Source organism: Triturus cristatus, chromosome 10 (assembly GCF_964204655.1).
Source record: "Triturus cristatus chromosome 10, aTriCri1.1, whole genome shotgun sequence".
Lineage (NCBI taxonomy): Eukaryota > Metazoa > Chordata > Amphibia > Caudata > Salamandridae > Triturus > Triturus cristatus.
The window spans coordinates 1,190,994,737-1,191,019,052 of NC_140593.1; the positions used below are offsets into that span (position 1 = coordinate 1,190,994,737).

Below are 24,316 nucleotides of genomic sequence, written 5' to 3' on the forward strand. Positions count from 1 at the left end.
AGAACAGGAGATTGGAGATTCTCTGCTGCGCCTCAGGCTTCAGAGATGTGAGACAAAGCCAAGCATGACGTCGTAGAGCAATACCATGGCAATACCCGTGGGCTGCCAGAAGTGAAGTATCCGCTGCGACGCTGATGACTTGGTTAGAGACCATCAGGCCCTCAATTCACAATCTCCTGGAAGTCTTCCCTCTTGTCCCTGGGTATGAAATCCACAAATTGCTGAAGGGACTCCCTCAATGATCTATCATAACGGCCCAGCAAGGCCGTAGAGCTGGCCGCCTTCATGGAAGTCGCTGCGGTGTTACAAGCCTTTCTGCCCACTGAGTCCAGCTTACGGCTCTCTTTATCCGGGGGCACCGTGGAAGTCGGACACATAGCATGCTGTTTCCGTGCAGCCACCACTATCACAGAGTCCGGAGTGGGGTCCAGCCGGAGGAAGGCAGGATCCGAATCTGGCGGACGATACTTCTTCTGCAACCTTGAGGGTGCAAACTTTATAGAAGACGGCGTTAGGAACAGTTCCATAGCTGGTTCCACCAGACCCGGCACCAACGGACGCGATGTTTGTCTCTTCTGTAGAGTCTCAAATAGCACAGAGGTCGGCTGCACAGGGGTAGACAGGGGAATGCTGAGTTTCGCAGCCCCTCTGACCAGAACCTCCTGGAAGGTAGAAATATCATCAACCGGTGACACCCTTTGCGGGGGAGAGTCCGTGAGAGTAGGAGAGTACCTCCCTGTACTCGTGGAAAATGTATCCCTTGTATGCCGGGACCAAGACCTCTCATAATGGCGACGACGTGATCTTGTGGCAGACCGGTGGCGCCTATGTGACCGATTTCTTGAACGAGAGTGTGTTCTTGGTCGTCGAGGTTCCACAGGGCACGTGGGCTGAGGAGCCACGGGCCCAGGCTGAGGTGGAGGAGGAGGCGGTGGTGGAGGAATCGCTGGAGAAAGTGGAGGAGGCTGAGGAGTAGCTGGAGGTGGAGGACTCGGAGGTGGCTGTGGTATTCCTGGTGGAACCACCGGTGGAAGCAGAGCAGGAGGCGACCTAGATGGTGAGTAGGTACGTGAATACTCCGAACTGGGAGAAGAGATCAACCTCCTTCTATTACGAGTGGGCCGTGAGGAAGGAACCCTGGATACTCCATCAGTCCCTCTCGACGTCGAGCGTCGACGTCGTCTGGAACACGAAGTCCCTGTCGTCGACGATAGGCTCACCACTGAGCGAGGCCCGGAACGGGACCTCGACTTCGAACGCCGGTATCTACATCTCGATGTCGACCATCTCTTTGATCCTCTCCTTGACGTCGACTTTCTTGTAGACGTTGATTTCCTCCTCGACGTCGATCTTCACGTTGAAGTAGATGGTGATCGCGACGACGCTTCGGAGGCGACCGCCCCTTGTGAGACTCAGATCGACGCTGATGATGCCTCGACGGCAATGTTCGTTGCGTCGACGTCGAACGCGGGGAACCCCTCGACAGCGATCTCGCCGTTCTTCTCCTCGACGTTGATCGTCGACGTCGCTTCGACCCAGAGCCCTGGGGCGATGGAGAGCATATCGTCGTCATATCTGCTCTTGACGATATCGTCACCGTCCTCGACGTCGACCGGGAACGGCGTAGTTTTTCTGCCGTTTTTACACTGGGGAGCCCCCAGAGGTCGAAGCATGGGACTTGGTAGAGGACTTACCCTCTCCTTTCCCAGAGGCTGAAGAAGCTGCCTTCTGTCTCCTCTGCTCCATGCCTTGGAGCTGAATCTTCTCCCTGTCACGCAGGGTGCGCCTGGAAAAGGTCTTACAAATGGCACAGGTGCCAGGAACATGGGACACAGGCCATAACAGGATACAGACTCTGTGGGAATCCGACTTGGCCTTCTTCCTACCGCATTCAGGGCACTTGTCAAATGAGATGGCATTTTGACAAGAACACTGCAGAAATACTGCCAAAAAACTACAGCAGTAGTTAGCTAAAGGCCAAAAATGTTGAGAGAAACTGCTAAAAGTCCAGAAATAATCACTAATTTTTATGAAATACCAAAAAAGGTAGAGCTCAATGCTCCAGGGTCCTGCTAGCAGGAGCCGGAAAAAAGAACTGAAAGTAAATGCCTCTGGCTGTGCCTCATGGGATACCGGGGGTCTCTGGAGACTCTTAAAGGCACAGTACCCATAATGGCAGCCTATGGGGGCTTCTGTATCCATTCCTTTCATCTCTATCATGAAAAAGGAGTTTTGTGAAGGAGGGTTTTCTATGTGTAAAACTCAGTAAATTACTAAACTTAAAGTTAAACTGGCTATCTTTTTCACTTCAAGATGAAGTAATGGCCAGTGTAGCCTAGTTTCTTAGGCTGCATTATTGTCTTTTTATCTCTTAAGTGTCCATACAGGCCTTCCTGAAGAAAGGCAGAAGATGACAACTTAAGAAGATATATCTAATGAAGTGCTCCGGGCTCCACCTCCACGCACATGGGCCGGACTATTCACATGATTATGACTATCACGGAAATACCCCTACAAGAGAACTGGAGTTACAGGTAAGAAACTACTCCTTCCTAGTGTCAGGGGCCCATCTAAATATTGAATTAAAAAGGGTTAAGGGGAGGTAAAGGTAGTAGCCAATGGGCAACTTACCCTTGGGGTCACTACACCCCCATATGACCACTTCCAGTGGGGAGTGCGCATAACCCTGTCCCAGAGTTCCTAATGCCATCAAAATGATGGAACCCTTTTTTTGTGGAGCAGATCAGGCAGCCCACCTTAGGGTTGTGACTAGCCTGGTAGTGCTACATGCCTACATGCATAGCCCATTTTATTCCAGTATTGAAGAGAGAACTTCGATTCGCCGGACTAAAGAAGGACAAAGAAGAGCCGAAGAAGCAAGAACTGTGGCCTTCCTGTGGACTTTTAAGCACCAAACCCTGGCTGCTCCTGACAATTGCAGAGATCCTGACTTGTCCTGCAGCTGTGCGTCCTCCAAAAGCCTTGGAAGGCTGTCAGCACTTCGCCAACCAGTCATCATCTCCCATGAAGTGGAGGAGGCATTTTTCTGCAACCTGTCGGCACAGACTGTAACATCTGGTTCACTGTTCTGCTGACCACCGGGTCCACCAATGCGGCAGTTGTCCAGGAGGAGGTCACCTTACTCCAGGAGGTCACATCCGTCTCCCCACCAAGTGTGACGACGCCAGGACCCACCCTGAACAAATTCCCGGGGTACCCGACCCCTGCAGCAACCAAAGCTTGTTTGAAGTCCAATCTGGACTCCAACACCTCAAAGACCGACCAGCCGACGAGCAACGTCATCATCAAGGAGGCCAGCACCGAGAGTAGCCCAGCTGTCCTGTTTTGTCCCCCTCTGCAGGGCTCACCAAGAACCATGAGCGCATTAGGCACACTGGAACAGCTAACCAAAACCCACTGCCCTAGAGCTCCCCAGCCTGGGTCCACGAACATAGACTGTGCCTCTCGCTCCCAAGAGCCTCAAAAACTGAGCTCGCCATTGGGAGGTCCTGGACTTGTCCCCAAGTCCCCCTTCGCAGCCTGTTTCTAGGCAGCCCTCCTTCCTTGCCAATGGTGTAGCACACAAGACTACCAACCCGTCCAGCACCTCTGCACCCGAACATCCCAGGGCAGGTAAACCCGAACTGCTGGTGGAACTTGGAACCTTGAACCCCTTGCACCTTAAGTTCTTAAGGACACCTCCAAAATATGATTGCAAGTAACTGTATGCGGTATATGTTTCTTTCTCCATAGAAAAGGATTACCGTGTAAAAGCACATTTGTGTGACATTTTTGCCTGTCTGTACAAACTGATAACTCGAAAAGTACTTACCCAATTACGGAGTTCTTGGTGTTAATTTTATTTAAAAAATTCTAAATTGGTCTCCATTTCCTTCTTGAATGCGTGTCTCATTTATTGACTCTGTGTGTACAACAAATGCTTAACACTACCCTCTGATAAGCCTAAACTGCTCGCCCACACTGCCACAAAAGAAAGCATTTGGGAGTATTAATTTAAGCCCTGTAAGATAACAAGAGCTGTATGGACTTTCTACACAGTATACCTGATTTTGGTATGCTACATAAAAACCCAGCTTCTTACAAAGACCACATTCCCTGGACAGTCACCTTGTTGAGATACATGCTCCACTCTGTGAGAGAGGCGTCTGTGGTGATGGTCACCTGTGGTACAGGGTCTGTAGAAGGCCTGGCTTGCAACAAGTTGTTGCCGTTTCATCACTGCAGAGAGCAGTGCGACCTGGCTTGTACCAACACTAGATCTTGCCAGTTACTCTCTGCTTCAGACCACTGAACTGTGAGGCACTTTGTACGGGTTGCATATGAAACTTTGCATGTGGAACAATGACGATGCACAAGGTCAACATCCCTAGAAGGCACATGAGAGTTCTCACTGTAAATGGACGATTGGCTGAAAGAGAGACAGCACCTGCTGAAAGGCTGTGATTTCCTACTAGTTGGAGTAAGCTTTCTCCATGACTGCATCAAACACAGACCCTAGATAGGGTTGGATCTGCAGAGGCAGGAGGCGGGACTTGATGGCGTTTATGCCTTATCCCAAGCAGTGAAGCAGGGACACTGCCACCTGTGTGTGGGTTAGGCACTAGCCTGATGCTGCTTTTGATCAGCCAATCTTCGAGGTAGGGAAATAAATGACTTTCCTTTCTTCACAAATGCACAGCCACCACCACTGAAAGGCACTTCATAAACACACCTGGGGCTGAATACCCCAAAAGGACATTCTTTGAATTGACAGTTTTGTCCACTTACCACAAAGTAAAGATACTGTTGATGAGCAGACTGGATGGGTATGTGGAAATAGAAGTTCTTGAAACCAAATGCCATCATGCATTTGCCCTGCTTAAGAAGAGGAATGATATCCATCAGGTTTTTTTTTGCAAAACTTTTCTAACTGGATGTAGTGATTAAGAGGCCTGAGGGGATTATATTTCTGGAGATCAGTAAGTAGAGGGAGTAGACGCCGCTCCCTTGGTGTTGAGGGGACACTCTCTCTATGGTTCCCTTCTGCAGAAGGACATACAGTTCTTCCTGAAGGAGGGAGAACTGCTCTTTGCTGAGAGGAAACCGCGTATTTTCCCTTGCCAGGTGAAGTGATGTGGGGGAGGCGGGGCAAGTCACTGTCTGGAGGTGGTAGCTCCTTTATTGAAGCCACCTTTGACATTACCACTGTAGGAGCCTCCATTGTACCCTCTTGCACTTGCTGGAGGAAGGACCGATGCAGCTGCTTGGGTGAGGCTGTCTTTGCAACACCCCCAAATTGCTGTTTCTAACAGGAGCCCCTGTATAGAGTAATTTGAATCGCCACCATGGACTTCGCTGTCTCTGTACTTTAAAAAGAAAAAAAAAATCTTTTCCAGCATCTCATCAACCTGTGACCCAAAAAGGGGACGTCAAACGGGAAATTGAGGGCATTCTGTTGAACCTTGGGTTTGAACCTAAAGATTTAGAGTGAGGGGTAGCGTCCGAGGATAACACCTGTATTAATGGCCCTAGAGGCTGTGTCCTTGATATATAATGCATAGTGAATGCTGGAGTTAGAGATGACCTTGCTCGTGGACACAATTTCTTTCCCATGCTTTCTATACTCTTCTGGGAGCTGCTTAAGGAGCTACTGCATCTTCTGCGACTCGGCCCTCTTGTACATGGAGAGGAGTGCCATGAACAGGCTGTAGGAAGCTGACTCTTTATAATGAACTATAAAAAGGAACACTGCGTAAAGAGTCCAGGCAAAACCAATTGGTTTACAGAAGCACAAATGATAACCCAAATGCTCTCTTTTGTGGTAGTGTGGGCGAGCAGTTAGGCGTATCAGAGGGTAGTGCTAAGCATTTGTTAACAAACACATAGGCAATCAATGGAACACACATTCAAGAATAAATCTGAGACCAATTTAGAAAAATAAATTGTATTTTTATATAAATTTTGATACCAAGAACTTTGTTGTCAAGTAAGTACTTATTTAAACATTGATTTTAGCAGGTAAGTAAAATGTTCACTTAAATGCGTCTTTACACAATGCTTTCCAATGGGAGAAAAGGCATAACATGCAGTTATATTTGACTGTGGTTCCTGGGGGTCTCCTTCGGGACTTGGTAGGGGGCCAAAGTCCCAAGTACTACGAGCAGTTTTCCTTACCTGGCCTGGGGCGTCCGGGTGGGGAGGTGCTGGTCACGTTGGTAGCTGTGCGTACTACGCCGGTAGAAAGAAGGGGGGTCAGCTAGAAACAGGCTACAGGGTGGAATTTAGGGGCAAGTCTCGGAGCTCCCAAAAGTGGTGCTTGTGTCACAAGGGTCCTGGGGACAAGGGGGTACAGCCAGTTCATCAGCACCTGGGCTGGGGAGCTCGGGTACAGAGCGGAAAGGTCGGCTGGGCACTGTGTGCCTTCCTGGGGCGCTGCTGCGTCGGGCTAGCTCAGAGTGGCAACTTGGTAGATCGGACTTTGTGTTTTGGTGTCTGCAGACTGCAGGAGAGTAGCTCCTGTACTCCAAGGGAGATTATTTTGCGATTTGCAAAGGCTGGCAGTCTCATGGTTGACAAGCTGGGAAGCTTGACAGCTGCAGGACGAGTCGCTATGTCGGGACTGACAAGAGTTAGTGTGGCAGGCATTGTTTGGCGCCAAAAGTCCACAGCAGTCTTCAGTTCTCACTTTTTTCTTGCAGCTCTCCGTGTCCTTTTCGTCTTGATCCATAGAATCCGAGTTCCTGGTATCAGGGCTGCCACCTAAATACTCAATTTAGGTGCATTAAGGGGAGGGACATGTAGTAGCGAATGGGCTACTTACGTTTAGAGTGCCTGCACCCTGTGTATGACCACTTTCTGTGGGAAGTGAACATAACCTTGCCCCAGAGAGTCTAATTCCGCCAAAACAAAAATGGTAGAATTACTAAAGTCGTGCCCACATCAGGTAGCCCACCTTAGGGGTTGTACTAGCTTGAGAGGGGGACACACCTCCTGAGTAGTTGAGTTTAAGGGTAGGCGTAATGTGCGTAAGGGACCTACGCGGAGAGGCACGGAGATGGAACCAATCTCCGCACTCTCCGCATAGTTCCGTTACGCACATCCCGCCTCCCGCCCGCAGTATTAAATACATTGAAAAATCAATTTTTAAATAACCTTACCTTATCGGCGGCGTCCCCAGGCTTCCATCCTCCTCCAGCGCGTTGTCTTCTGGGAACTGCGCGTGCACGGGCTCCCGCGCATGCGCAGTTCCCAGAAGAAGACATGTTGGAGGAGGATGGAAGCCCGGGGTCGCCGCCGATAAGGTAAGGTTATTTAAAAATTGATTTTTTTAATGTATTTAATACTGTGGGCGGCCAACTTCCGTTATGCCACGAGTGTGCGGAGATTTGCCCTGTTTCTCCGCCTATTATCGCGGAAGAGCAAATCTCTGCACATTTCGTGGGCGGAACAGAGTTGTCCGCCCACCCTTAGTTGATTTTCCCTCCTGCCGTGGTGCCAAATGGGCCCGGGAAAGCCTTGTGTCGCATATCAAAGGCGGCAGAGGCTTTTGAAGCATCCTGCCTTGATATGCTGATCACTTAGCCATCCTGCTTGGAGGATGGGACAAAGCCTGCGGCCGGAGGAGGCATCGTTTCTGCCCTCAGAGAGCGTAGGCTCTCACCTGCAGGGGGTCAGAAACTTGTCTGTGGTGGCAGGCTGGTCCACACCTGTCAGCCAGTACACTAGTAGTCAGTAGGTTTTCAGGGGGCACCCGAAGGTGCTCTCTGGGTGCATGTATTAAATCCATCAACAGGATCAGTGTGGGTTTATTAATATGAGATGTTTGATACCAAACATCTCTAGTTTTAGTGAAGCCATCATGCAGCTGGAGAACTCGTAAATACCATTGTCCAGCCCACTTACACAAAATGGCTTCCCTGACCACAAATATCTAAGAATCGACTTAGACATCACAGATGCACATCTGCTCATGCAAATATGTCGGCACATGTAGCATAGTGTACCTTGCCTTACAGCTTTAAGGTCTGCTGTAGGGGCGACTTACCTAAACTTCATGCAGTGTCTGCAGGCATCATGTCTTTACTTTTTTCTGCAACATGGCACGCAGTGTGCAACGGCAGTTTGCATGTTGGTACTGAGGGGTCCCTTAGAGTGGCACAATTCATGCTGCAGGCCTTAGGTACCCTCTTTAGCTTTCTTGTCCTAGGTAATTGGGGTACCATTTACCAGGGACTTACAGGGGGGGCTAAGGTATTGCCTATATGGGGAACATTTTACAGTTTTAGGGAATAGCGGAAATCCAGTGAACTTCTGTCAAAATTGCATCAGATACCAGGCAAAAAGTGGGAGTGACTATGTCAAAAAGGGGCACTTTCCTACACAAGCTATTGGCCAATGTGTTGCCACGCTGAAAGCCACCTTCTTGCACACTGTGCCTACATTTTTGCTCTCTTTGTCCAGAGAAGGAGGACGACGACCATCAGTTGCTTGGGCAGAGACACACTTGAGGTCGGAGTGGACTAGCAGAGAGCCAGGTCGTAACTGCCCCTTGATGTAAGCTGGGTCGCTAGGGGAGTATCTGAACTTCTTTTGGACCCTTGGGGTCACTACTCTCACTTTAACTGGTTCCTTGCAGTCAGAAGCTGATTTTAACATGTCTTTTAACATGGGCAGCGATTGGAAGGGGTACTCTGAATTGGTGAGAGTCTCCATACGGAAGTCGTCCTTCTCCTGGGTGACATACATAGCCACTTTTTTAAAGGCTGCAGCACTTTGAATGACCTCTGATAGACTGTGGGGTCATAAACAGGCGTGGTCCTAACTGGATAGTGGTCTAAAGAAGGTCAACAGGGGATCTACATTATAGTGATCCTAGGGATAATCAGTGGGGCCTTGACCTGAGGGTTGATCATAAGGGTCGCCAGGGTGGCTCTGAATATGACAGAGGGGACCCCTCTGGCAACTCTGATGGAGACAGTGTGCATGCGTGTCCTGGTAGTGGGAAAGGTGGGTGGTGATGGAGGTAGAGGTGGGCTCTGTGGCAGAGAAAAAGCACTGATGGCTATGTCATTGTGCTTCTTCAGTGCCAGCTCAGGAGAGGGAGGCTGTGAGAAAGTTTCCCCTTTGAAGGCCAGTCTCTCCTTCCAAAGAACTTCCAGAGACACCAGCGAAGGTGGCTTTGCTGAGATTTTGACCATAACAGGGTGGATGAACAGACACATCCGCCTGCCATTGAGTCGTTGTTGAAGTTTCTTGAGGATTGTGTCCTCATATCTGAGTGCAGATGGAGTATTTGATGCCTGCTTAGAGTGAGACCCATGGTGCTCACTGCCCTTGGAGTGACTCAGGATTGATGACTGATGGAGATTGGCACCCTTGGGTGAAGGCTTACTTGGCTCCAAAGCGTTTTGCTAATGCCAACTGGAGCCCTAAGGTGTCTCTTGGCTTGCCTTTTCTTTGCATCCGTGGTCAGGACTCAGCGTCGACTCCTTCAGGAGTGGTGCTCTCCGTCAGTTAGGGACTCTCGCATGGTGGAATGGGCCACAGGGGCTGAAGACAGTTCAATGTCCTTCATCTTCTCGTGGTCAGACTCGCTCAAAGGCACTGTTTTTGGACTAGGTGTCGAATGTGTGGCCAGGAGATGAGACACGCCAGCGTCTTCCTGCTCTTTGGCGCTGAGGGCATCTTCTTCCCCGAAGATGTCTCTGAGAAGCTCTGCTGGTACAATGACCGGTATGCGTAGTGCCATTCCTTTCGATACTGGAGGGTTTTATAGGTTCTGAAGGCGAGGCATTGTGGTGATTGGTGGACAGGCCCAATTGGCACACCTTGAGGAGGACCGCCAACTGATATTTCTAATTGCAGTGAGGATAATTCTGGAAGGATGTCTGTTCCATCACATACAGAGCATTCTCTGAAAACGAAGGACGGGCAATGACTCTCGGCCCCGAAGGCTGCAAGGCCCTCGACGCCTGGGGACATTGCAGACATACGATAGCGCTTACAAAAGTGTTAACAGGATGGGAGATAAAAGGACTGGGTCTTGCTTGCTCAAATCAAAAGCGACAATATTGAAAAGAAACTAGACGGAGCTGATGAAACATGCTCAGAACACAATGAACTCAGAGCCCACTAGGGGCAAATCCAAACTTAATGGTGGAAAAAACAATCTAATATGGGGTTGGTTTCCATGCGCAAGGTACACCAATATGCGGCATCACACCACATCTGGTAACTGGAGAGACTTCTTTGAAGAAAAACAACCAGCAAGCATTCAAGCCCACACTAAACAGCAGGAGTATGCTAATTATGTGTATATACAGCCACACATGATATAAATAATATGTTTAGGAGAAACTGAATGAAGAGATATGGGAGAAAAAAAAGTAGAAGGAAAAAGTAGACCGGCAAATACCTCATTGTGAATGTAGGACTCACAGCTGTAGCACCACACAGACAGGTCAGCGTAACTCAGCACCACCATATGACCGGAGTCCAAGCCATGCATCAGCATGTGCTCATTAATGTACCGCCCGCAGTACACCTGGGAAGGAGAAGACAAAGAAGAATTAAAAAGGGAGGTGAACAGATCTGATCCACAAAACCAACACTCCCATAAGAGCTAATCCAAACAAAGGGGTTTGGCGGGGGGCTTTCGCTGAGGAACATTAGCCTCTCCTACTTCGTTTCATTTAGTGGCATATAGCTATAGGCCAACTCTTCGCATAGAGCAGGTGTAGGAATCTGGCTCAGAGGCACAAATGACACTTCAAATGCTCTCTTTTATGGTAGCGTGGGCAAGCAGTTGGGCATATCATTTATTACACACAAAGGCAGTAAGAGAGACCACACTCAAAGAAATTGGACAACAATGTATAAACATAATACGTACTATTATATAAATTTAGATCCCAAGAGCATCAGAATTGGGTCAGTACTTTTCGAATTATCGATTTCTAGTTTTCAAAACGGACACAGTGTATTTTCTGGTTCGGCAATGTTTTCCCATGGAGGAAAACATGTATTGCATTTGGGCACTTGAAAACGACTTACGGGCCTGCTCTTCTTGAGTTAAGGTGAGTATAGGGCAAGGTCCAAGGCCACACCAACAGATCACCTTGGAGTCACTGGGCATCCGGGTGCAGAGGTGTGTCATGGCGTCGGGTGTCCCTTTCACTTTAATGCAAGGTCCGTCGGTAAAGAGGCTGCAAGCTTAGACTGGGGAAAGCCCGGGAGAACCCACAGGGGGGCTCGACCCTTGAGATCCTCGGGCACACAGGGATACCTGTGGTCCACTTCTCCTTGGGCTGTGGGGCTCGGGTACAGTGGTGTCTTTTGGGGTGGACTTCCGGTGCAGGAGTCTTTCACAGGTGGTTACTTTAAAACTCTCATCCCATATGTAGTTCACAATGGGCATAGCCCTCCCACTCTTCCAAGAGGGCTCTTTGAAATCATAAAATCAGTCTGTCTGCGTAGTGGGCATGGGCAAATTGAACCTTTTTGCTGCTCTCTCTAGCAGATTATGAAATCCCCCTATGTCTTCAGGTGGGGAATGCACTGGAGTTGGCGATGGAGATGATGGTGTAGGCAATAAATAATCATCCCAATCTGTGTGGGAGTATCAGAGCTCCCCCTCTTCTCTGTCATCATCGGAAGTTGTTGGGTCCTGGAGGAAAGCTGTTTGTGGAGTATGTTTTATTGATGTAGGCAGTAACAGTAGTCTATGCTGTGGAGTACATGGCTGCCTAGATGGAGATTTGGTAGGTGAGGAAGCTTGCACAGAAGTAGATGAAGTTGGTGGAAATCCCTTTCTGTAATCTGAAAGCATGAATTGCAAGTCTGTAACTAATGAAGAAGGCAGACACACCATTTCGTCTTGGTATTGTTGGCAGTATTGGTCTTGAGGGGCGTAATATCCTTACTCCTCAGTCACCCTAATATTATCTGTCATCCTGGAACTTGACATGCAGCTCGGATAGGTTGTGCGCAACCCTGCAGGGCCCTTCCTCTTCTGAATCTTCTTCATCCAACAGGTGGGTTGAAAGCAATGGTTACACCTTGCTTGGAAAGGTATGTGCAAGAGTTAAATGCCTTATTTTTTGTTCTTGTATTTTTTCTATCATCAACAGGGTTATCGATGAGGATGGAAGCAAGGACTTCAAGAGAGCAGTGTCTTCCGTCGACAGGAGAGACATCAACCAGATGTCTCAGGGCCAGAATGCTCTTGCTCTCCAACTGTTATAACCTCCTGGGAAGGCCATGCTGAGCAATCATGGCTCACTCTGGGAGGTGCTAAGGGTAAACAATGGGGATACCATTCGACACAGTAATTAACATTAAATAAACTAAACGTCCAACTAATGCAACAAATTTAATGAGAAAACAGGACATTTATTTAGAGGAACACAATAAAAAACAGAAGGTGCTAACACATAGAGAACCAGGAGGTGCTACCCCCATGCCACCCTGCTACCCCCTCCACCCTCACCTTCCCCACCCCCTAGTGCCCTTGAACCCTTCCCCCACCCCATCCCCTGTAGAAAGGCATCCAGACTGGCTAGTCTGTTGTAATGGTTGCTGCCCTCTGACCCAATTATTTTATTTCTCGGCAGCTAGAATACACAAGAAAAAAAAAGGAAAAAAAAAGGAAAAGAAAGAAGAAAAAGAGCTTCTTTTTCCCTCTCTCCTCACTCTCCCTTCTCTCTCCCAGGCGGCCTCCCCCCCCCTCCCCACTTCCCTTCCCAGGGAGGCTGAAAAAAGAAAGAGCGAACAGGAGGAGAGCAGCATTCAAAACAACATCCAAATGAAATATTCAGTGTCCGCTGTAATAGTGAAGTGAGAGGGGGAAGAAAAAGATTTCATGGTTATCCTCCTGGGCTTTGCTGAGATGAACCCAGAGGACTCCAGGAGTTTTCCAGGTAACTATAATAGGGACAGAGCCTCAATGGATATGGCAGAGGTATCTCATGAACCAGCTGCTCAATTTCAGAAAACTACCAGAAACCAAATAACAAAAATCTTTCAACAGGCTCCTTTTCCCACATAAAGGACATTGTAGACATTCACGGGTGGCAAGAGTCCCAGCTTCCAGTCCAATGCAGATCGAGGGTATAGCAATTTGTGCCCAGGAGGGGCCCAGAATCCAGCAAAAAATCAATTTGGCCTCAATAAATCTTAGATGGGAGCAGATGTTGAGGTGGGTTAGCATCCGCATGAGACATTGAAGTAGGTATGCTGGAAGCACAAGCTAAAGAGGAGTGGTGTAGTCAAAGCAGGATCCGGCCAGTGCCAAATTAGTATTTTATTTAGAATATAAAAGTGGCAAAAGAGCAAGACATAACTTCTTCGATTTGAGGAGCAAAAGAGAGTGTCTCAGCCTGATGTTTATGGCAGCCCGAATATGGGTAGGACACTGCAGTAGGACGTCAGGCCACCACGTTGGCATCCAGAAAGAAGGTGTACCCCTGTAGTAAATGTCCATCAGTTTTATTTGGGCTTAACTTTAGACAGTTGGAAAACATCCAGTCTAATACATCCTTCAGAGAGTTGACATGCATTGCCATCTATCCCAGCAAGTCTTAAAATTATGTGTGTCATTTGCAAGCACATAAAGCTGGAAGTCTCTAATTGTTTTAGCCAATGGGGCTACATACATGAACAAGGCAAGACTCTGAGATGAACCCTCAGGACTCAACGCACAAGCATCTTAGATAGAGAACTGAATGAGGCATGTACATTACAAAGTGACTTCCCTGAAACTACAGTTATGTAGTATTGGTATCTTTCATAGACTCGCATGCTTCAATTATTCTCAGATGTCAGGCTGGGAAACCCCAGACATCAGGGAGTAGTACAAGTATGTGAATCCATAAAAGATCCAAACGCTGCAGAAGACAAAGTTTACCTACCCATAACTATAGTTTCATCGATTTGAAGGAATCACATGCTTGAATTATTACCCACTGTACCAGGGTTCACAGAATGATATCAAGGGATCATTCGAGTAGTGGTATCTATGTAAGCTCTAATGCTGCAGAACAGCCTGGCTCTTGCCTGTGAGAAAAAGAATGAAACAAATCTGTGGCACAACCACAGCTCCCAAAAGCTTATAGAATCGAGAAGAATGACAAACCAAGTCAAAGGGGGAGCCAAGATCAAGGAGAATGAAGTCGCCATATTGCCATGATCCAATATTATGTAACTCATTTTGCTCTGCAATTATTGTACTCTCAGCCCATGATCGGGCCAAAATCATCTCTGAGGTGGGATAAGAAGGGAATTGATATTAACTACTTTTTTGTGATTTTGTTGCAAAACAGGAAAAGTGGCAATTGCTAGAAATTAACAGATCTAAGGTAATTTATTTTAAAAATAATTATGGAAGGGACAATAGACGCCGTTTCCCATTCTATCACTAATTTGCCAGCTTTAATTGAGGTATTAAGCATCCGGAACATAAAGTAACAAATATAAGGCGTCCCCATGTGGAAGATGCAGAAACCAACAAACAAATTAAAATGGTGTCTTGCAAACATAAACACATGTTTAATGTGACCTTCTAATCATGCCTGGCTCAAGACAACCAGACCACATCAAAAGCCACAGTTCTGATGGTTTGAATCCTTCATGGTCACTCAGGGACTGTGATATACCAGAAACTGACACCCTAAGGTTGGGGATGAGGCTGGCTCACCAGTGAGGATGTAATAAAGAGGCTTGCCAGTTCCGGTACTTGGGATAATACTGGTCAGTGATTTTTGGTTATAATTTCAGCCCACCAAAGCAGCAGACATCTTGTTTCTTCAGGGCAATCTCGAGTCCTTGACAAATCCTCTATGCTTTTAGTCAGCTGGGTCTTGTGTCAGTCTTCAAATGGGTAGAACTTCAGCGCCTCATCTCACCCAGATGAAAGCAGCAAGATGTTCCCGGAACCAATGCTGGTCCCTTCCCTTCACGGAGAGCAATCATCAGAAAGAATTCAACTCCATGGAATGTATAATTTCAACAAAGAAACAGTAGCTCTCCTTTAAGTCCAGTGGAAGTACAAATTGGCGAGTACTTATTTATACTCCCTGGTAGAACAGGGTGAGCTACCCAAAGGTGAATGTTTTAAACAAATTTCAAACTCTTCTGTTCAGCGAGAAGCCTTTCTTCCCTCGCCATGTCCATTTTTTGGACATCTATAGCAAATGGCAAGGTCAGACAAGTTTGGTTTGGCCAAGGTGTGGTGTGGTGGGATGAAGATATGAGCTAGGCAGAAGGCCACCATTGCATGCAATAACCAGAAACACAGAGGAAGGTGTTTTAGCAAGGCAAGAAAAATGACAAATGAAGAATTTGTCAACATTCGAAAACCCGAAACTTTCAGGTGGTATGTGTGCATAGTTCAGGCCCCCTAGACTGGTCTTTCAATTGGATGACATCCAACTACTGCATTGCTGCCTTCAATGCAAAAAAGTCTGCTGAAAGTTTCCCTTCAGAAAACCTATTCAGACAGACTACTGTTCGCTTACTCAAGGTGCGCTGAGAGCCATCAAAGAGCATGTCCATTAATGATACCCGGACATCCCCCAAGAAGCCTGTAGACCTCATCCAGGAGTGGCACTGAAGCAGCGTCCAGGCCATACCAGGTAACACATTTTGCATCATTCTTGCCGTTCAGTAGATTTGGGCTAAAGATAGGAGTGGGCTAAAGATACCAATAGACTCTCTGGAACTGCCTGTAGAATCTGACCAACCACACTTCATAAAGCATGGCTGTAGTGGCCAAGGAGGAAGCTGGCATTGACTAAGCGCAAAGCAAGTCTGGCAGAAGAGAACATGGGCTTCCACAAAGTCTCTATGCGTTTGGATGCACAGTCAAGAGTCGTCGTAGAAAAGGCATGAGAGTTCACTCTGCTAGTGGACAACTGGACCACCAGACTTTTCAGGTGTGGAGTCAAGAAGAGAGGATCGCCAGATGCTCAGTTTGTGGCAGCGGGCTACATGCCTGTTGACTGGAGCCCAGAGCGTGATTCAGCCCAAGAGTGTATCATTAAGGACTTTGTTAAATGGAAGAAGAGGTTCAGTATCCACCTGGGCAGACTGAAGAACTACAATGAAAATGTTTGTTTTGACCTCCATGGTAGGGAGCTGCAAGTCAAGTTCCTCCACAGCCAATCATATAAACAGGGCAAAAAACACACACTCTCCTCTGTGGGAGGACAAGGGAGGGGGGGGAGGGGTTGACAAGTCCAGTGTCTGGGGAGGTGTTTAGACCAATGCGAACCTTCAAGTCTGCATACCAACTATTCTCATCATATCGTAGGACAAATTTGTCCCCCTCATCATAGTCCTTATTGAGAATCTGACGCAGAGCTCTACCATGTGGTAAAGGCAATGTACTGTAGTCATAAAGTTTCTGTAGGTTGCAATAACATGGGATCAGTACGTGGCCTGGTTGAGAGGAGGCTAGCTCGGAGTGGGAAACCGTTATAGGTAGTGCATTCTCTTCCGGAAACAGCGTCAATGTGAAGGGAACAGGCGCAGGAAGTGGTGCCGGAATCGAAGTTGGCACTGAATCTGGTGGGGAATCCAAGTGGTTTCAAGTGGCACAAATGGTGCCAAGGATGAATCTCCAGACGGGAACCCTGAAGGGAGACCTCTGTGGATTTTTGGGGCCTGGATGTACGCCAGAGGGAGCCGGAAGCGTGGCAAATATGAACATAGCCTCCTGAAGACCTCTATTTGCTGCAATGTCCCAGACAGATCTAAAAATTTGGGTTGCATTGGGCACAAACTCTGAATCTACTCTATAGGAGCTTGGAAGCAAGATTGGGACATGCTGATCCCTCTGCACCCTCTCTGGAGAACCACAGGTATACCTCGCGGAGGTATGTCAGATATTTGTTTGCAACAGTCCTTACAAGGTTTAAACCCCATCTTTTTGGGAGGGGATACCTTTCGCTTGCACACTAATTAACAAATAAACATTTTTAAAAGAGTATTTTGTAGATAAATTCTCATTATTGGCTAAAGGAGTACTGCTCCGGCTACGTGTCTGAAGGTGCAGAAAGATAAAAACTAGCTTCTAAAAGCCTGGATAGCATTTATAGGCAGGAACAATGTCAGTGAGAAGCCGCAGGATTCCAGCTACCAGCATGCAGGAGTACTGCTACTGAGTTTCCAGATCCAGTTTAATGCCTGGGCAAATATTCACATGGCGATGAATCTGAGGTATAAGTGTATATTAGAATGATTCATCCTGAACCAGATTCCATAATAAGTTAACATGTGAGCACAGCATATACAGAAAACAAAGAATAATTACCTGGTAACAGACAAGGCAGACCCAGTTTTCCACTGTACTGTTGCAGTCTCGACAGGCTTCCGTCACATTGAGGCCACACTCTGGGACGGGCTGCACCGATTCTAAGTGAGGGCACCAAGGTAGAGGAGTGACTGCATACAACATGCCCTGGAGAAGAAGTCAAAAATGTTATTAACAATTTATGTCATGAAGTAGCTACCCTACCATCTCAGTCCAACAGCACAACACTGCCAGTGCACCCGCACTCTGAGCTCCACCACTTACTAATGTTCCAGTAAAGGGGTCGACTGACAGCTCTGCAAACACACCTCCATCCTGGCTAGTAGCATGCAAGCAATCCATGGCCAGCTCTGGCATCAAATATCAATCATGTTCTACCGCACTGCTTGCATAACACAGGAAAAGATATCCAAACACAGCAATGGCAAGAAAACTCAATCATGGCTTTCTGCACCTTCTACTGATTCACTACTGGGTCAAAGCATCATCTGCCAGCGCCTGATGTACAGTACGCCTGCTATTGCAGCACTGTTAATGGCATACAATCCTTGCCTGCACAACCACGAGCTAGTCTAGCAATAGGTACACCTGTACAGCTTTTTAAAGCATTACAATTAGGATGTGTATCTACCACACCTATTTTGGCTCATGAAGCTCATAAGCGGTTAGTAAAGCTGAATCATGACCTGATGAGGCGTAAATCAATTACTTTATGTCCAGTTCGTTTGTTTAGCAGCCATTGCAGTCATTAGCTAGTCTGTAAGGTCTCACCATTTTCACAGAAAAGCAAGCACAACCACAGAGAGGTGAAGCTTATAGCCCCTGATAACACAATATGGTCATGTGGAGGTGGCTGAATTATAGAACCAATGCCTCTGGATCTCTCGTTTAGCGGATAGTCAACCTTCACTGTGCAAAACACAGACTAATCCATGTAATGCTGATATTCTGACTTATAGCAGCCCCTGTTTTTCAAGTCGAGACCCTCAATACATCCTATAGGTGCATATCTTGCCCCTCACCGATTCCTCCTCTGGACCGCTCCCAAAGAGTTTGCAGAGAGGCCTGGAGGCCAAAGGGTTGGTCCATCCAGTAGCTTCTTCTAAAAGCTCTTCCTTCTTTGGGCTGGTCAAAATGGAGTTTCCTGGGGTCTCCTGAAAGAAAAAATGCACATGGAAAATACCATACAACACCTTGTAGGCAGCTCTCTCTGTATGCTGGCTCTTCGACCCTCTCTTGTTGTGTCCCTCCGTCCTGTACAAGCAATCTCTAACCCCCAAGAGATGCAATGAGAAGAAGATGGCACTCAAAGCCTGTGCCAGGGATTCCAGATAGCAAGCATGAATGTCTCATGCCTCAACTCAAAGCCTGCACTATATCATGGTATGCCGGAGTGACAATCTCTTTCAGATGCAGCTTACTTCACCAAAGACTGGGGAAATCTACTCAGTGCTGAGCCATGCCAGGAGAGATTGCAACTATCTACATGCAACTTGGGCTACGTCTGCAAGAACCAGCGCTTGCACTCATAGCAATTCATTCTGCCCAGAGACTCCCTAGCTGCCAGAGTCTGGAATGGGGCCTCTTTGTACCAAGATGGCTCAAGGTGCTTCAGCCTTAGAAGCGGAGTATGTTGGTACAACATGGTGCATCCCTAATACACTATAGTGAAATCAGTGTACCTCACATTCTTCACTTTAAAGACACGACGACTATGTGTGGGAGAAACCGTCTTCCATGTTCTTTGCATTCAACGACCAACACTCTCCAGAGTGGAAAGATAATGTTACTTACCCAGTAAGCATCTGATCTTGGCAAGTAGAGCAGAAGATTGACATGCTTTGCATACTCCTGCCATCTAGTGTTGGGTCAGGATGGTTGCAAGTTGTCTTTGCTCGAAGAAGTCTTTCCAGTCATGAGGTAGGTGACTCCTCCTTTCGGTGATAGTGCGCACGGCTATAGACTACATTTTTAGACTGCTTTCCAGCAGAGGCGTGAGAGTGGAGTTAGTATGTGTAGAACAGAGATGTCCATGCGTATGAATGTCAATTAAGAACTACAACAACTACAGGAGACGGGGAGGTAGGTGGACGCATGTGAATCTACTGCTCTACTTGCCAAGAACAGATGCTTACTGAGTTGTAGATCACATGCTTTGCATAAGACTATATGGCAGTAAACTCCCAAAGCGGTGGCTAACCCTGTGAGGGTCTCAAGGTGCTGGAGGGGGGAGGGGGGGAGTTCGCTGGTCCGTTAGCCGAAGAGCCATGTCTTGAGAGCCTTCCTGAAGGTGTTCAGGGAGGGTGTAAGTCTGATGTCTACCAAGAGCATGTTCCAGGTTTTGGCTGCTTGTTTGTTTGTTGTTTTATGTACTGCTTGGTCTACATTTGCCTGTTGTCTTGCTAACACATCTACACAATAGTGTTTGGTGAATGTGTGCGGTGTAGACCATGTTGCGGTCTTACAAATATCAGCTATGAGAATATTTCCCAAGAAGGCCATAGTAGCCCCTATTTTGTGAGTAGAATGTGTTCTAGGGGGTACTAACAAAGTTCTCTTTGCTTTAACATAACATGTTTGGTTACATTTTACAATCCATCTTGCAATACCTGATTTAGATATAGGATTGTCCTTGTGAGGTGGAGAAAAACAACAAATAGTTGCTTTGTTTTCCTAAATTCTTTGGTTCTTTCTATGTAATAAAGTATAGCCCGCCTAACATCAAGTGTATGTAAAGCTCGTCCTGCTACAGAATCAGGTAGAGGAAAGAACACAGGTAACTCAACTGATTGATTGATATGAAAAGCAGAAACTACTTTAGGGAGAAATTTAGGATTGGTACGAAGAACCACTCTATCTTTGTGATGTTGAAAGAAAGGCTCTTGTATAGTTAATGCCTGAAGTTTATCAACTCTCCTTAGTGAGGATATCACTATGAGGAAATCAACTTTCCATGATAGGAATTGTAACTGACATTTGTCCATTGGTTCAAAAGGTGGACCCATTAGCCTTGTAAGGACTATGTTTAAGTTCCACTCCGAAGCAGGGGTAATTATTGGTGCTATCACGCTTTTTAATCCTTCCATGAAGGCTTTAATCACTGGTACTCTGAATAGAGATAAGTGTAGTCTATTTTGCAAAAATGCAGCTACCGCTGCTAGATGTAAACTAATGGATGTGTAAGCTAATCCACATTGCTGTAAATGCAACAGATGATAAATGATGTTCTGTACAGAAGCATCAAGTGGATTGATGTTGTTGTTACAAGAGACAACAAACTGTTTCCATTTAGATGCATAACATGCTCAAGTAGTAGGCTTTCTAGCCTCTTTGAGAATATTCATATAGTCTGGTGGTAGTTGTAAATAACCAAACTCTATGACTTTAGGAGCCAAACGCTAGGTTGAGTTCTGTGGGATTTGGATGCCTGACTTCTCCATAGCTCTGAGTGAGGAGACAGGGTGTGAGATGTAGCTTTTGATGTGGAACCACCGAGAGTTCTAACAGGGTGGTGTATCAAGGTTGATGAGCCCATGTGGGGGCTATTAAGATCAGTGTGAGGGACGTTTGTTTGAGCTTCCGAACCAGTAATGGAATTAGTGGGAGAAGCGGAAAAGCGCAAGCAAATATCCTGACCAATTCATCCATAGAGCATTGCCTTTGGATGCTCTGTGTGGGAACCTGGATGCAAAGTTTGGGCATTTTGTGTTGAGTACTGTGGCAAACAGATATATCTGTGTAAATCCCCATTTTTGAAAGTAGGGAAGAAGAACTTGAGAATGTAGTTCCCACTCGTGTACTTGCTGCCAGTGCCTGCTGAGCAGGTCTGCAATCTGATTGTCTACTCCTGGAAGGTGATCTCAGAGGAGATAGATTTTGTGGTGAATCGCCCAATTCCAATTGCTTTGTGCAAGGCGCAACAGCTGGAGAGTGTGTCCCTACCTGTTTCGGTAGGTAGTACATTGCTGTCATGTTGTCCGTGCAGACTAAGACAGTCTTGCCTATAAGTTGGGTGAGAAAAGCTGTGTGTGCTAGGAACACTGCTAGAAGTTCCAGGTAGTTGATGTGGAGACGTTTGTGATTGTTCGACCACAGCCCCTGTACTGTGTAATGTTGAAGATGACACCCCAACCTGTTAATGCATATGCTGTCAGTATAGTGTGTGGAATCGGGTCTATGAAAGGCCGCCCTTTGCCTAAGTTTTGAGGGTTTCACCACTGCGGAGAGCGATGAGTGTGGCTGTCAACCAACACTAGATCGGTTAATAGACCCTGTGTTTGATTCCACTGACGCGCTAGACATTCTTGCAGAGGACGCATGCGAAGCCTTCCATGAGGCACGGTTGCAATGCAGGATGCCATCATTCCCAGCAGTTGCATGAAGACTCTGGCTGGTAATGATTAATTGGGTTGAAATTGTAATAGTGTGGCCTGAATATTGTGAATCCTGGCTACATTGGATGTGGCTAGAGCTTTGAGGGTAGTTCCAAGATAAGATTGCACTTGTGCCGGACACAGGTGAGATTTCTGTGCATTTGTTGTGCAACTCAACTGATGAAGTAGGGGTACTGTTGTCTGAGTGTGCAGTATACAATTCTAGTAAATGCCCACTTTGATAAGTCAGTCGTCCAGGTAAGGGAAGACATGTATACATTGTCTTCTGAGATGAGCGGCTACCACTGCAAGCACATCTGGTAAACTCTAGGGGCTGTGGTGACGCCAAATGGAAGTACCTTGAACTGGTAATGTTTGCCTGCTATCAGAAACCAGAGGTTTGCGATGAGCGGGATGAATTGGAATATGAAAGTAGGCGTCCTTTAGATATAGAGTAGACATAAGGTCGCCTTGCTGTAAGAGGGAAAGTACTTGTTGAAGAGTTACCATGTGAAAGTGCTCTGACAATATGTTTTTATTTAACTCTCCCTCAGATCTAGAATAGGTCTCATGGAACCACCCTTTTTGGGAATGAGAAAGTAAAGGGAATAAACCCCTGACCCTTGGTATTGAAATGGGACTTGGTCTATAGTCCCTTTGAGTAATAAAGATTGCACTTCTTGTTGGAGCAAGTGCTGGTGGTCTGGTGACATTTTGTGAGATCGAGGAGGAATGTTTGGAGGATTGTTGATAGGCTGCAGGCAATAACCATGTTGGATAATTACAAGCACCCATTTGTCGGTTGTTATTGATTTCCAAATGGGGAGAAAGAGTTGAAGTCTTCCTCCGACAGGTGTGGAATAGTCGAAAAGAAGTCACTGTTTACTTGAGGAAAGGGAAGCGAGGTGTGGTCTTTTTACCTTTGCACCTGGGACTATTTCCTCTATAACTTCCTCCGAACAATCCGCTTGTTAAAGATGATTGGCAATTGCCTTTGTAGGAGGAAGTGTTCTGGTCAGTCTCTTTCTAGCATTTGATACCACTAAAGAGTCATGTGGTAACTGACCCTTAATAAAAATAGGAGCTGCTGGGGAAGATTTATATTTTTTATCTACCCTAGGAGTAAGGATTTTGGCACGGACAGGATCTTTAAAAATATTGTCTGTGTGCCTTAACATACCCTTGAGCATAGGCAGTGTCTGACTAGATGTATGGGAGCCTAGAGTGTCAGAGACAATCTTTCTCTAGGGACTCTTTATGTAGTTCCACCCCATGGTATTCTGCTGGTCTAGCAATAAGCTGTTGGTATGATAGATTGGCATCAGGTGGAGATGGCCTGGCAGGACAAAGCTCTGGGTCTGTATCCTGTGGAGGATCAGTTGTGTAGTCCGCCCAAGGAGCTGGTAATTATGCATCCTCATCGTCAGTGTCACCTGCGTCAAACTGAGGTGGAGGAGACTGACTAGGTGTAATATGTAATGGATCAAGCTGTGGCGGAGAGGGAGGAGGTGAAGTGTATGGAAAGGACTAGTGCCTACACTTTATTTCTTCAAAGGAATTTTGCATGGGCTGTCCTCATCAGAAAGCTTGTGCTAAAGACAGTGGTTTAGCATGGATATGCCCTGTGTCAGGGTGAATATACAGTTTTTCCTGTTTTGGACCCAATTTAGGAGGTACAGTGTCTATGTTTGGATCCGGTTGTGTTGTAGGCAAGTCTTTGTATTTCGGCACCAAAGCTTTCGGAACCAGAATGTCCTTTCGGTGCATAGGGTTGGGACTCCGAAGGTTGTTTCTTGGGTTTGGGTGTTGAAGGTTTCGGTTCGGAACCCATCTTGGATTTAGAGCTTGAAGGTTTTGGCTCAGAAGTAGGCTTTGGACAACTCGGTGCTGAGCCGAAGACTTTTCAGAGTGTTTCAGTGCCGAGTCATGAGGTGGAGCGTGAGAAACCTCTTCTCGGTGCCAACCTTGGCCTTGAGGCGAAGGTGGTGCCGAAGCCTCAGATTTGTTTACGGATGTGGGAGGGGGGAGAAGGTGTCTTTGGTACTCACGTCCCCTTGTCCCTGCCGCACATCATCGTCCTCAAGGCCGAAATGTAAGTCAGATTCGGAGTCAGATGCATCTCAAGCCAGCTGTTCCTCTGCCGCTGATACCTCTTCTTGTTCTGAATCTTCGCCGAAGAAGTCCGGTGTGACCTCTAACCGCTGCATCTCTCGACGTCGAGCCCAACGATCACGGAGAGTTTTCTTTGATATGAAGGATCGGCACACGTCACAGTCTTGCTCTTTGTGCTCGGGGGACAAACTTAAATTACACACTGGATGACAGCCCGCACGTGGATATTTCAAGTGGCACAGGGGACAGAATTTAAATGGAGTCCATGCCATCGACAAGGAGCTGAACGGACGTGGATGGGCTGGAAGGCTGCCCGCAGATTTTCAGGTCGAAATGTCGAAGTCTTGAAATATGAATTGAACCACGCCGCGGAAAGAGAAAGCATGTTTGAAAACAATACTATTGAGGTAGAGAGAAGTATGCACCCGAGGGGGAACCCGAGGATCGATAGCGAAGCGCAGCAATAGTCCCTTGGATCTCATTATAATACATACAGGTCACTAATCATGATCAGACAGTGACT

At 47.0% G+C, this 24,316-nt stretch overlaps 1 protein-coding gene across 1 annotated transcript in view; it reads right to left on the minus strand.

Moving 5' to 3' along the window:
* Nucleotides 1-24,316, minus strand: part of HDAC6 (histone deacetylase 6) — a 219,371-nt gene that overhangs the window by 21,300 nt on the left and 173,755 nt on the right. The window contains exons 26-28 of the mRNA XM_085629603.1: nucleotides 18,331-18,462; nucleotides 17,309-17,455; nucleotides 10,415-10,543 (exon numbers count right to left, since the gene is read on the minus strand). Coding sequence (XP_085485729.1) covers nucleotides 10,415-10,543; nucleotides 17,309-17,455; nucleotides 18,331-18,462 — 408 coding nt within the window. The remainder of the gene's footprint in view (nucleotides 1-10,414; nucleotides 10,544-17,308; nucleotides 17,456-18,330; nucleotides 18,463-24,316) is intronic.